Genomic DNA, 14033 nt, shown 5'->3' on the forward strand with positions numbered 1-14033 from the left:
TGTCGTTTCGGCCACTGCCTGGCGAGATCGCTCATGCCGCGTGGCATGCTATGGGTTTTGGGAGAGCTGGAGACCCACATGTCAATCACTGGCGCTTTGTGGCCATCACAGGTACCTGGAGAGCATGGACCACCTCACCTTAGGACTAGCAGATAAAACTGTGCACGTTCCCACTTTTGCTCCATATGAGCTTACAATCAACCAGTCCAAGTTGAACGGTTTCGAGTATTTTGCCACAACGTTCCACGCCTTCATCACCCGGGGTCCGGATAACTGCAGGAACCTTCCTGATGTTGAAGTAGAAAGCTCAGATGTCTTCACCGGTGAGATGTATCAAAACATACGCAGACCACGAGGTGCGGAAGGTCGAGCCGTAAGCAGCCGGTAATGACGAAAAGAACATCATCGATACAAGGAATGTGCGTCGGGGCCACGTGAAGATCGCGTGCTATCGTAGCTGCAGCTGAAGCACGTGGCGTTCTAGCATCGTTGACGTGTAGCGTGCGCGGTTAGGGTTTTCCGCCCCGGAGACAGAGCCGTGATGTTTAACGAGTACAGTAATGCCAAGTACAGTTAACAAAGCCTGCTTGGGTTAATAAGACGGAATCCACGCGTGGCAGCTTCTATTCTACTCTCTCCTGTAACGTGGCCGTTCTTCTTAGGTTTTCCTTGACTTTTATGAATTCTGGTGCGTGTCCTTCCTCTTTAACCTCTTCCTGTTCTCTTTCAAGCTGGACACACAAAATCGACAATTTACAAATCAGAACAACACATTTATTTTCACTTTATTCCCAGACCTGTGTCTGGGCTCTCGCCGCAGCTGGGACCGAGAGGTCACCGATTCCACCTTTAGGAAACGCCTACTGCTCAAGGGGCGTTCAAGAAAAATGCCTAGAGTTGTGTCGCGATCAGAAAACCCCATAGAGACATTCTAGCCCTTGTTACATTGTGTCACTATATATAGAGAGAGAAAAGGTCACACGACAAACTCCAAGAAGATAGAGCTGTATATAAGACACATGGTAACAGACGCCCATGATAGTATCGAGTATTACTATATTATATATTATTGTATTAGCTCTTTATTAATAACCAAGCCCTACATTTTACTCAGTGAGTTGGGTTACCGGTTTACCTGTTCTAATCTCTGCTGTCTCTTTAGAAGCTCCTGTTCGAACGGAGACTGTAGCTTCTTGAGCTCCTCTTCCTCTTTCTTCTGTTGGATGATTTTGTCTCTTCGGCGATGTTCCAGGACTCTCTGGAGCTCCGGCTTTTTGTCAATCCCCAGACCTCTGCAAAAAAAAACATTCATACGCCGTATATATATGTCTGCTCCGGGGACAGTCATACAAAAGTCGGTGGTTATAGTAATTGTGATCAATATATCATTAATTATATCTCAGAAGTCTTCTATGAACTATAATAAAAACAGATCATGTAACAAAAAAAAAAAAAAAAAAAAAAGAATTGGAAGACTCCATCGCAATACACCATTTCACCACCAGAGGGGGTGAAAACAAATAGATGTTTATTATTATTTTTTTTATTTTTAAATCATGCAAACCAGCAATCTTTAAAATATTTATTTAGGGATCAGGCTTTATAGAGGAACGATTGAGCCGCTGCTTATTGGATCAAAAAGATGTTTCATTTTAGGATTTTGCAACAACAATAATGGGAAAAGAGAATCCAATTTTAACAAAAAAAGTAACGCTGCGTTCCATAATGTAGGAAATGCTGTAGAAGTATTTTTATTTCATGATCTAATATCCCAAAAACTGATAATTCTGTGATGTGCATCCATTTTTTTACATCAAAAATTGCCAGTAAGCATTTATTTTATATTTTTCTTCCTATATTTCTTTTTTAAATCATCCGTTTTTCACAGTTGAAAAAAGTAATGCGGTGGAATGGAATGTTAATACGCTGATCAGACCATTCAATAGGTTGCTACGGTGATGAAACCACTTTAAAAAACTTGCATTTACATTGGCCACGTCTTGTGGGTTGGATGTAATATTGGGCAGAACGCTTTCCTCTGATTGGCTGCGCATTTTATATATATTTTAACATCATTGTAACTTGTTTTATAGCTGCAGGGCCGCGCAGGATTTAAAGGTTCCGGACCGTTCGCCCGCGGCAGCGACTCCGTCCCCTTATTGTTCCCGTGTTTGTAAACGGATCTTTGTGTCGGGTATTAGTAACCTACAAGATTAGACTTGGTGAAGATCATGTAGTGATCGGGGTGGATTACAGCCGCTCTCCAGGCCAATCTCTCTCACTGGCTTTCACGCGTAACGCGGCAGTCGTTGTATTTTACTTTATTGGAAAAAAAACTGAGTTTATTCTGTTAAAATTGTTATGTTTCTAAATAATTTTATTGTGAAAATTTTAATTTTACTGTATAAAAAGCTATCGGACTGGATCTAATCGGCTGAAATTACAATAAATTTCATACAATTCAAAGAAGCAAAAAAAAAAAAAAAAAAAAAATTCGAAATAATCTGCTTTCCGGTCTCGTACTTTGTAGGGTGGAAGACAATTTGACAGCGACACAAATACTAAGATTGTCACCCACGGCTCCAGCAGTGTTATCTGTTCTCAAAAGGGTTAACAGTTTGCAGCTCTTTATGGTATAGCAGTCAGAACTACCCCATCCCATAATACTTTTTAATTTTTTTTCCATTTTTTTTTTTTTTTTTTTTTTTTTTTTTTTTTTTTTTTTTACAACTGGTGCAGGACTCGTGGGATGTGTTGTCTAACGAAACAGAAACACTTGTGTTAAACATCTATCACTGTAATAATGGAACATCCTTTTTGGTTCTTTTAGGGGTTAACGGAAAACGGACGGCATAAAAACGTAAACTTTCTGCAATCTTTATAATAATTCTTAAAAACATATTTTTATTTTCCAGACTGACTTCTGATCTGACCTTCGATGGTTCATTAGAAGTTCTCGATGGAGCTCCTGGTGGCTTCTTGAGGCCTTCACGGGATTAAGGATCTTTTTGGGCTTGATGAGTTCCGGGTTTCCCTCCAAGTAATCAGGATGAGACAGAATGCTGCCGATATCCGGAGGATCCCTCTGTATCTCGGAGTACATGGAGGCTGCGGAGAGAGAGAGAGAGAGAGAGAGAGAGAGGTCGTTCATTGCGAATAGATTGTAACTCGTTCAGTAGGACAAATCCAAAGCCAAGACTTTGGCCTCTACCAAGAGAAGCTGAGATCTTCAGGTGTCTTGGGGGGTTTTTATGATAATTGGAAAGCCACCATTGCTCTCATGTGACCACATTTGATCTCTTTTTGAGCACAGATTGATTCATTCATGGATGAAGACCTTAAAAGACCAATGGGGGAAGACCTTAAAAGACCCAAGGGGGATCATGGGGGGGGCCTTAAACGACCCAAGGGGTGTCATTGGGAAAGACCTTGAAACCTCCACTGCTAGGTAGCCTCGAAGGTCTGAAGTTGCGCACCTCTGGTTAGTGAATTGGCCCAATATTCTAATAAAACGGCATTGTTTTTGTTCAATAACCCTGGCAGAAGATAAAGAGAACAAAAAATGTTTCTCTAGTTTCGAAATCTCGCTTTCGCAATCTCAGCTGGCAGCCGGCGAGGCGGGGAGTCGGATTCCTGCGTTGGCTCCTCTGCCAAGCGATACGGGAATTCGGTTTGTTTGGTTTAGAAACCCGTTCAGCAGGTTTATTAGAAATTAAAATCCAAATTATTTCTTCCTCCTCTACACCCTCCTCGTTTTCTCCTCCCCTGCTTGTTTTCACTCCTTACCCTTCCTCGGCCACCACCAGAGGGCGCTATTCCTCCCCAGTGTCTCCCAGCTTCAAACGCAGAATAAAAGGGTAATAATTCACATAGAAACCTAACTCCAGAAAACAAAACTTCCTACAGCCGCCGCTCTGTTAATTATTGACTTTCCTTCTGATACGGAGAGCTGCATGTCTATCCAATATATCCCTACCATCTATGCTGGAAGGCTGTTCCCTGTATGAACAAGCAGTTAAAGGGCTCGGTGTTGGCATCAGTTCAACGTATTCCGATTTATTATTATTATTTTTAAAGATTTTAGACTCGTGATGTCTACATTAATACCACTAAGTGATGTAACCAGAAACTTAATTTTGTGGCGCCTCTTCGGGGCCCGAGGCATGGATTTTATTGGCGCTCGCACTTTATTATCAATTAAACATAAGTCTCCTGTTCATATTTACTCCGCGGCTTTCTGTTATAAGTCAGTGGAATTCATTGGCAGAAACTCGGGAAAACCTCAAATTATACGGGATTAAAAAATCATTCTCTAGACCCAAGGAGGAAACGGGGAGGAAATACACGTTATGGGGTCGATTCACTCAGCGGGAAAAACAACCAATGAGATCAATTGCACCATTTTACAAATAAACGCGATTTCTGTTATTAAAGGTTCTGTTACATTATCAGGGCTTTTAGGGCCGTAGAACCCTGCGATCCCCTCATACCCAGCAAACATTCTCACCTCCTAGAAAAGACGGGGGCATCAAGAGGGGGGAGAGAGGGGCATCGGGGGCAAAATAAATAGGCATAGGGATTTGGGGGCCAAAAAAGGGAACGATCAAACAAAAAGGCCATTTGTGAAATATTGGGGTTAAATGTTATCTTTTATGCGACATGTAACTGTAGTCTTTTTAAGTATGTGAGCGAAATAAGAATATTGAGGTTACTAAAGGCAACCATCTCGCGTTCCAACACCTTCCTTAATAATAGAAATCTACCCCCTTCTATACACGACGACGTCAGAAACATAGAACCCATCCGGCCCCCGTCTAGTCGCCCGTTTCTCCTGCTGTAAAGACTCAAACCTTAATCAGTCGTTGGTCTCCTCTTAGATTCAGGAGCCGTATGTCTATCCCGCGCATGTTTAATACCCTCACTGTATTACCCTCTACCACTTCTGCTGGGAGGCTGCTCCACTTATCCACCACCCTCTCAGGGTAAAAGTTCCTTCCATTCCATCTCAGTCTCTGACCCTGTAGTGTTAGATTCCGGTCTCTTGTAGTAACTTTTCCCCCTCCTGTCCTTTATAAACCCCTTTATGTATTTAAATGTCTCTTCTCTCCCCTCTCTACTCTCCCCTCTCTCTTTTCTTTCCTCTCCACTCTCCTCTTTCTCTCTCTCTCCTCTCCTCCTAGCCATACATACTGACGATATATCCATTTCTCTACCATCAGCCTAACTTATAATCGACCACAAAATCTTTCACAAACTTTCCGCAAGTAGAATAAAGATCAGCGATCCTTACGGGTTTTTTTTTTTTTTTTTTTTTTTTTTTTTTTAAGTATTTTGTGCTTTGAAACGTTAGAATCCGGTGATCCCGGTCGGTTCCATCGTCTCGCCCCGGCAGCGGCCGCTCTCCGTAGAGTCGGGGGTCATTCGACCAAGACCGAGCAAAACAGAATCCTCGGAGGGACTCAGGGGTGCGTTACGGGCGCCACCGAATACCCCGAATACCATTACTTATTAAACGCCTGCGATGGGTGGGGAATATCAGACAAATCGCTTTCCATCCCGGTGGAGACATAAATTATGCAGGGTACAGATTGCCTGTTAGGGGGCAGGAGCCGCTAAATTCGACTTTCCTCTACGGAACTGGATAAGGCGAAGAACGGAGCACGGAGAGGACGTTTAACGGATTGCATCAAAAAATAAATGAATACATTTTTTTAAACAAATTCAGCTCTATTATTCATTTAAATATAAAAAAAGCATCTGTTTTGTATTAATTTATGGAAAATCGGTAGAAAATAAAGGCAGTCGGATTAGACCCGATATTAGCTCTGTTGCTTAGCAATAGCTGCTCGATGTATTAAACACGTATTGTATACACATATAAACAACTCTTTCCGTGCATTTATCTAAGGCAGCAAAATGACAAATTGGAGAGAAAAAAAATATATATTATTGCCCTTTTTATAAGATGGCCTTAATGTCCACTTATTTTTTTAAAAAACATTCCAAAATATATTAAAAGTTTGATGCAAAAAATAAAAATCACTATTTTACGTCTCGCACAGTGGAAAACGTAGGCATAGACGGTCCGTAGAAAGACGGCTGGGAAGGAAAGTCGTAGATTTCATTTTTCTCCTGAGCCCCCGGAATGGAATTAAAAGCCAATAATAAATCCCGCGGAGGGGACTTTTGTGCCTTTTTTTTTTTTTTTAATACCAAAGGAGCCGACGGTTTTCCTTTATATAAAGTTTTGTGCATTTGGTTATTTTATGCACCCACGCGACAATTATTACTATTATTTATTTATTTTGGGAACAAACAATACAGATCTCCAAAGGTATTTTTTTATATAATAATAATAATAATAATATCATAATAATGTGTTTTTTTACTCAGTTGATATTTCAATGAAAGGAAGAAGGTTCTCAGTAATTCAAAGGTCAAGGAACGGCCTGGGATATACAACGGGTATTAAGAGGACGATGACCTTTGGGGTGATTTGACATTTTTTCGGGTTCAATATGGGAACCGCGTCCTAAATTTCGGTTAATGCAATCATTTGACCGTTGTGATGTAAATAATGCACATTAGGGTAGTTAGTATGCGTCTGTGGTTGGTGGGGCTGCTCGGAGCATTAAACCGGCCCTTTCACAATCTGTTCCCCCAATTGAATGTAATTCAGGAGTCTGAATGCAGATTCCGCAGGGCTTGGTTTCCCCGACCAAAGAAAAAGCTCCTTCTCTGCCGGTTTCAATGGTCTGCCGGGGACTTGGCTCGGTGCGAAAAGAACAAACCGTTTGGTTGAGAACAGGTTTGGCTCCTTGCCCAAGAAGAAGAAATAAAAGAAAGAAAGAGCAAGAGAAAGAGAGAGCGAGAGCGAGAGAGAGAGAGAGAGAAAGGGAGCGAGGTCCTCTCATGTCTCTCGGCTCTGAATGCCGGGGCATCTTATCCAGCAGAGGGTGACAAGCGGTGGGACATTCGGCCCCCGGCGGCTCCCGACGTCCTTTTTATGGCTGTTCTGATCTTTTTCAAACTCTAAGAAGAAACGAGCTGGTTGTGGGATGAACTCCCCTCGGGTTCCTCCTTTCCTCGTTTTTGTTACATTGTGAAGATTTGTTGCAGATTCGAGAAACATCGCAAACCTGAACAATAAATCCAACAAAGAAACCGATCAGTAGTTTGTTTTTGGAAACGTCCGTTTTTTGCGTTTTATGCCCAAACTGGCATTGAACGGCCTCCCAACTATTAACCCTTCCTCTTAGGGCAAGAAGCTGGGGGGGGGTCACACTTTATATGATTGTTTTAGGAATGATCTCCGTTCTCATTGCCGGTTCTCGCCCACCTGAGACGTCGCCCTCTGACTCGCGGCGGACGGGCATTAAGGACACTCGGTTTACAAAGACCTGGCGTACGAGGTTTTTGTGTTATTTACTGCTGTTTGGCGCCGACACATTTGGGTTAAAGAAGTAATTCGATAAAATGCACATTTTTGCATCGATAAATGAACGCGTCGGAACGTTTCCAGATGACCGGATCTGCCAAGGAACGCGGAGATCGAGACGCAGTAAAAGTCGGTTTAGGTCTCCGTGGAATATAAGAAGATACCAAAAATATGAAGTATTTGTAGTGATTTTTTTTTTTTGACTTTATCTTCATTCTTGATTATTTAGATCGTCGGCATCGGTCTCGATGAAAGTCAACTGATAAAAAAAAACAACTTCAGAAATCAAATTAAATAAAGAAAAAATTAGAAAGAAGAGAGAAAAGTTCATCATCCGAGCCGGGGAAGATCAGTCCTGGCACTTTAAGGCCAACAGCTGCTAAATGATTTACACGCGGCCCCCCGGCTGGATACACGCGGCCCCCCGGCTGGATACACGCGTCCACAAGGGCCGGATCTGCTGTGTGAGCGAGGGTAAGGGGCTGCCGGGCATGTGGCCGGTTTGCCAGAGGTTTGCTCAGGGCAGACATTTGCGGAAGTTAAAGCGGGAAGAGGAAGCGGCCACAGAGTCTCACGTTTGGCATCACATGCCCATCGGTCACGTATGTCGTGACGTTACAAGAGGTCACATACATGGCATTGCTCCTGTGTTACCGCGGTGACGGACGTGGGAAGGCGCGCTGCGCCCCAGTATTTTGGAGATGGGGGGTTTTCGCTCCTCTCCGTTATTCTGATCCCCGTTTCCTCGCGGCCTCGAGAGACGGACGAACGTCGCGATAAACCCAGCGCCCAGTAACCAGCAGACTCATAATGAAAAGCAAATAACAGATTTCCGGTGAGCGCCGTGACAAGTGAGCGGTCTCCATGGTAACGCAAGGTTTAACCCCGAGTGGCATTCGCGTCTCCTTTCTGCTAATCTGTGGCGTAAGCGGAGATTAATACGGCAACCGATTTACCGATCATATTGGAGTCGTTTGCGCAGAAAGCGAGTGACGGGAGGCCGTGCCGCGCTCGGAGGACACAGAGCTCACGTATATCAGCGAGCACCGGCTCGTCGGTCTCTTTTCTAGACGCTTTGTCACTAGGCAGGTCACTCGGCCGTCTTTCCCCGAAAAAGTCGATTCACTTACGTTGGATTGTAAGCTTTTGTGGCTATTTATTTAATGGGAGGATTTCGGATTCTTTAGACGTCAAGGCCCAGAACCAATCAGAACTCTGATGCTTCACGGAGTCCTCAACACCGTCGGGTGCGCAGCGATATTTACCCCATACCCGCAGCGATATATACCCCATACCCGCAGCCATATACACCCCATACCCCCAGCCATATACACCCCATACCCCCAGCCATATACACCCCATACCCCCAGCCATATACACCCCATACCCGCAGCCATATACACCCCATACCCGCAGCCATATACACCCCATACCCGCAGCCATATACACCCCATACCCGCAGCCATATACACCCCATACCCGCAGCGATATATACCCCATACCCCCAGCCATATACACCCCATACCCGCAGCCATATACACCCCATACCCGCAGCCATATACACCCCATACCCCCAGCCATATACACCCCATACCCGCAGCCATATACACCCCATACCCGCAGCGATATATACCCCATACCCCCAGCCATATACACCCCATACCCACAGCAATATACACCCCATACCCGCAGCCATATACACCCCATACCCGCAGCCATATACACCCCATACCCGCAGCGATATATACCCCATACCCCCAGCCATATACACCCCATACCCCCAGCCATATACACCCCATACCCGCAGCCATATACACCCCATACCCGCAGCCATATACACCCCATACCCGCAGCCATATACACCCCATACCCCCAGCCATATACCCCCCATACCCGCAGCCATATACACCCCATACCCGCAGCCATACACCCCATACCCGCAGCCATATATACCCCATACCCGCAGCCATATACCCCCCATACCCGCAGCCATATACACCCCATACCCGCAGCCATATACCCCATACCCCCAGCCATATACACCCCATACCCGCAGCCATATATACCCCATACCCGCAGCCATATACCCCCCATACCCCCAGCCATATACACCCCATACCCGCAGCCATATACACCCCATACCCGCAGCCATACACCCCATACCCGCAGCCATATATACCCCATACCCGCAGCCATATACCCCCCATACCCGCAGCCATATACACCCCATACCCGCAGCCATATACCCCATACCCGCAGCCATACACCCCATACCCCCAGCCATATACACCCCATACCCGCAGCCATATACACCCCATACCCGCAGCCATATACACCCCATACCCGCAGCCATATACACCCCATACCCGCAGCCATATACACCCCATACCCGCAGCCATATACACCCCATACCCGCAGCCATATATACCCCATAGCCGCAGCCATATATACCCCATAGCCGCAGCCATATATACCCCATAGCCGCAGCCACACACCCCATACCCGCAGCCATGCACCCCATACCCGCAGCCATATACACCCCATACCCGCAGCGGCCGCTCGTTATAACGCCCGTCCTCAGCCCAGCGAGTTACTCTCTTTCTTCGTTTTTCTTGGGGTTACATTGTAACTCATTCTCTGTGCGAACGCAGCATGCAACGCCCCCCCGGTGCTACAAAGGGTTAATGCATTTCAGCGACACCAGAATTACCGGATTAAAAGGGGTTTTACGATCAATTTATTAAATACCAACAGAATCTTTATGTTTGCCAGAGAATTACTTAAAAAAGGCAGATCGGGCGCGCTGTACCTGCGCAAACAGACAGATTCTGGCTAAAATAAGCAAAGAAAATCTAGAATAAACATCAGGGAGGATTCCGTGGTTTTACGTAACGCGTTATTTGGATCGCGAGGTTTCTCCGTCTCACTAATGAATTTATCTCTCAGTAAAGTACATTCCGGCATAAAATTCACCATAATTAGGCAGATCAGACCCAATCGGCCCTTATTGGTCTCCTCTTAGATGTCTATCCCATGCATGTTTAAATCCCCTCGCTGTATTACCCTCTACCACCTCTGCTGGGAGGCTGGTCCACTTATCTACTACCCTCTGGACAGAGAAACATTTCACGGTAACATTACCGGTGCTATTAAGGCATCTTCAGGAAATCTAAGGACCTCATTCTAGATCCTGAGACGGGGGGGGGGGTGAAGATATTCCTGGAACCTACATGTGAAGCCTAAAGAGCCCGGCTGCTGCAGAACATCTTAAAGACAAACCGTAAAACCCCCCAAAACTTTCAGCTCCTTCACGATCAGCATCATCACACCGGAGGAGAGAGAATCCCGCCGATCCGAGTCCGATCTACGAGGGGGATTCCTGCCTGATCCTCGGATGGCGAACCCGTTAGACGGTGCGTGATTCAAACCGATCAGAGGAGGAACGAGCGGCTAATTCACCCAGCGACCCCTCCCGAGTCACCGCAACCCACCCCAGACTACAGACGGGGGGTAACCCCGAGTGCCCGCGCTACCCTACCCCGTGCTCAGAGACACCCGCTCACCAGACTTGACCAGCATCGTTCGGTGCATTCCCGTCGGGGCGGCCTCCGGCACCCTCACCCGGTCAAACCACTTCTGAGACATGACGGCGTCTCGGGGGTCCCCAACCCAGCGACTAACCGGCCCGGCAGCCGCTCGCGGCCATCGGCAGAGAACTGCAGAGCGTTCGCTCCCGCAAGATCTTTTCAGCGAGAGCGCGGAGAGGGGGGGTCACGTGACTCGCAGCCCTCCCCCGACGGGAGAAATCTGACTGAAACGGGGACTCTGCAATACAGCAGGGGAATTAACCCCTCCGCGCCTCTCCCACGGACACCGGGGGATCCCCCGCCGCTCACAAGGCTCCCCGCCGGTTACTCTGTAACACCGAGAATCTCTCCGACTCTCACTCCTGGAACCAACGCGCGGACAGAACGGGTTTAAAAATCCCGAAATAAGCAGCCCCGGAAAGAGAACATTTGGTAAAGAAGATAAAATAAGAAATAGAATTTCCTATCCCATTCATGTTTAAACTCCCTCACTGTATCAGCATCTACCACTTCTGATGGGAGGCTGTTCCATTTATCCACCACCAGACGTGACTACCAGTCTAATTGGTCTGGACATAAAGCGTCCATGACCTCTATTATAAGGAAAAAAACAACATCCCCGATCTACAGATCGCTCCCCCCAGTGGAATTTAAACAGTTAATTATTAGCGAAATACAGAAGATCTGCCCCGCGGTTGGGTTATCGGTTTTGAATGCTTTCCTAACCAAACTTTACATTTCATCTTCCGATAACGCGGCAAACATTTACAGAACCGGCAAGCAAACAGGTGCTTCTTTCACCTGGGTGTAGCTCGCTGCGCTACGGAACCTGCCGGCGATATAGAAATAACGCAACGCACCGATAACGCCCGGAACGCGTATCACCCGGCCGGAACCAACACCTGGAGCCGGATGCGAGATGACGCCGGGATCCTGGACCAGACCATCGCCATTTAATGGCTCCGCCGTCCGGCACTCACCCTTCACTCACCCTTCACTCACTGCCTTTCCCCTCGTGTTGAGCGCTTATTCCCCCGAGGCAGTTATTTGACCTTCGTGTCCTGTTAGTGGCATAGAGGAAGCCCTCAGCGATGGGTTCCCACCATGGGTTCGGGTGTAAAGCCCCTCTGCCCCCCCCCCCCGCATTGAGGACAAGGAGACCTCGCCAGGTGTGGACCCAACAAATATAACGGCCCCCCATAGTTAAACGTGTCATATGGCGCAGACCAAGTTGCCTTCCATGGCTGTATAGGACAAGCAACATTGGCGAGCCAGTCCAGAAGTGGCCCTTTGGGGGTTCCTAATGGGGGAGAATGGGAATTATAGTGAATTCACATTTCTTTATTATGAATAATTTTTTGAGCATCGGGGGATGGCTTGGCGAGGCGGCCGCGCATGATGGCCACATCCCGCTCTCCTCTCTGGAATTAGTCAGACGTTCTAATGATCGGGATCTCTGGTTATGTTTGTGAAAAGCCTCCCGTCAGCTGTCGGCAGCTCGCGCATGCCAAGGTACAAGTTGTTCTCATAACGCTTGTCAGTATAAGGTCTTTCTCCATGGCAACGACAATAATTACACGCAATGGGGAGGCTTCTTAACATATATATATATATCCAGCCCGGTGGGCGAGGAGCCTTTCCCTGCATCGATCGATCGGCTAAATATCTTATGGAAGACGGAAATCACGTCGTGGGTTGATCATTTTTTGAAAGGATTCGATATTGAGTTTATCTTTAGGTTCGGGGGGGGGGGGGATGTTGAATAATTGATAATCTTTGATTTCCGGTTTAGGGCTCCTTATCTTGGGTTTAGCGCTCATCTCGAGTAAACACATCCAGCACACCTGAAACGCTGCTAGATGTAACTGCGGTGTTAATAACAACAAGGACAAAGGGTTAACGCGAGCGAGTCGCATGCCCTCACATGCTAACACCTGCAATCCCAGAATGAATGGCAAGTCGCATGCCCTCGCCCGAAACACGCAAAACTCGGCTGTTTAAAAAGTCTGAAAATACATTAAAAAAAAGGGGTTCCTCCGACCACCGACCCCCAACCACTGTGGACGAGGGACAATGATTGATCCCCTCTTCTTCTACCACATGTGCAGAGGGGTAGGGGGGTAATAGAACAATACCCCTGCCCAATGAGATGAGGCGTTACTTAGCATTTTATGAAGACACAAAGCTCTCGCTGTCCCTCTCTCTCTCTCCTTTGATTCCATTTGCTGTAAAGTATAAAACCTACGTTGGGTTGAAGGATGAGAAATATCGGCGATATAATAATTAGGACACCGCGCATCCTGTGCTATTCACGTAAATTCTTAGGACGGAGAAAATAAAAGCACCGTTCCCAGCATTATTCCGGGATTGTTACGTACCCGGCCCGTTCATCGCGGATTATTGTGGGATTGTTACGTACCCGATCCGTTCATCGCGGATTATTGCGGGATTGTTACGTACCCGATCCGTTCATCGCGGATTATTCTGGGATTGTTACGTACCCGATCCGTTCATCGCGGATTATTCTGGGATTGTTACGTACCCGATCCGTTCATCGCGGATTATTCTGGGATTGTTACGTACCCGATCCGTTCATCGCGGATTATTGTGGGATTGTTACGTACCCGATCCGTTCATCGCGGATTATTCCGGGATTGTTACGTACCCGATCCGTTCATCGCGGATTATTCCGGGATTGTTACGTACCCGATCCGTTCATCGCGGATTATTGTGGGATTGTTACGTACCCGATCCGTTCATCGCGTGTTTCCCATTGCTGTGACGGAACTTGGCCTGCACCGAGTACTCCTTCTGTAAAGAGAGGGAAATGAGGAACGGGGTCTGTGATGTCATTTCACGCAGTTTTATCCCTTTTTAATATTATCCAAACCTTCTAGATGTTTACATACATGTTCACGTGTCTACACGTATACTGTGGCCCCTGTGGCGTGGATAATGGGCTCCTACAGCCACGGATCATTGCGTCCTCAGGCTCGGTTTCCCTAATG

At 46.6% G+C, this 14033-nt stretch overlaps 1 protein-coding gene across 1 annotated transcript; it reads right to left on the minus strand.

The window, feature by feature from the left end:
* Positions 1–541: 541 nt before the first annotated feature.
* Positions 542–11190, minus strand: FAM107A (family with sequence similarity 107 member A). Its single transcript, XM_053470114.1, has 4 exons — positions 11002–11190; positions 2934–3108; positions 1136–1292; positions 542–731 (listed from the first exon to the last, which is right to left on the minus strand). Exons 1-4 carry the CDS (start codon positions 11081–11083, stop codon positions 624–626), a joined length of 522 nt encoding a protein of 173 aa, XP_053326089.1. The 5' UTR covers positions 11084–11190; the 3' UTR covers positions 542–623.
* Positions 11191–14033: the final 2843 nt, after the last annotated feature.

This window comes from Spea bombifrons, chromosome 6 (genome assembly GCF_027358695.1).
Source record: "Spea bombifrons isolate aSpeBom1 chromosome 6, aSpeBom1.2.pri, whole genome shotgun sequence".
In the NCBI taxonomy this organism is placed as follows: domain Eukaryota; kingdom Metazoa; phylum Chordata; class Amphibia; order Anura; family Pelobatidae; genus Spea; species Spea bombifrons.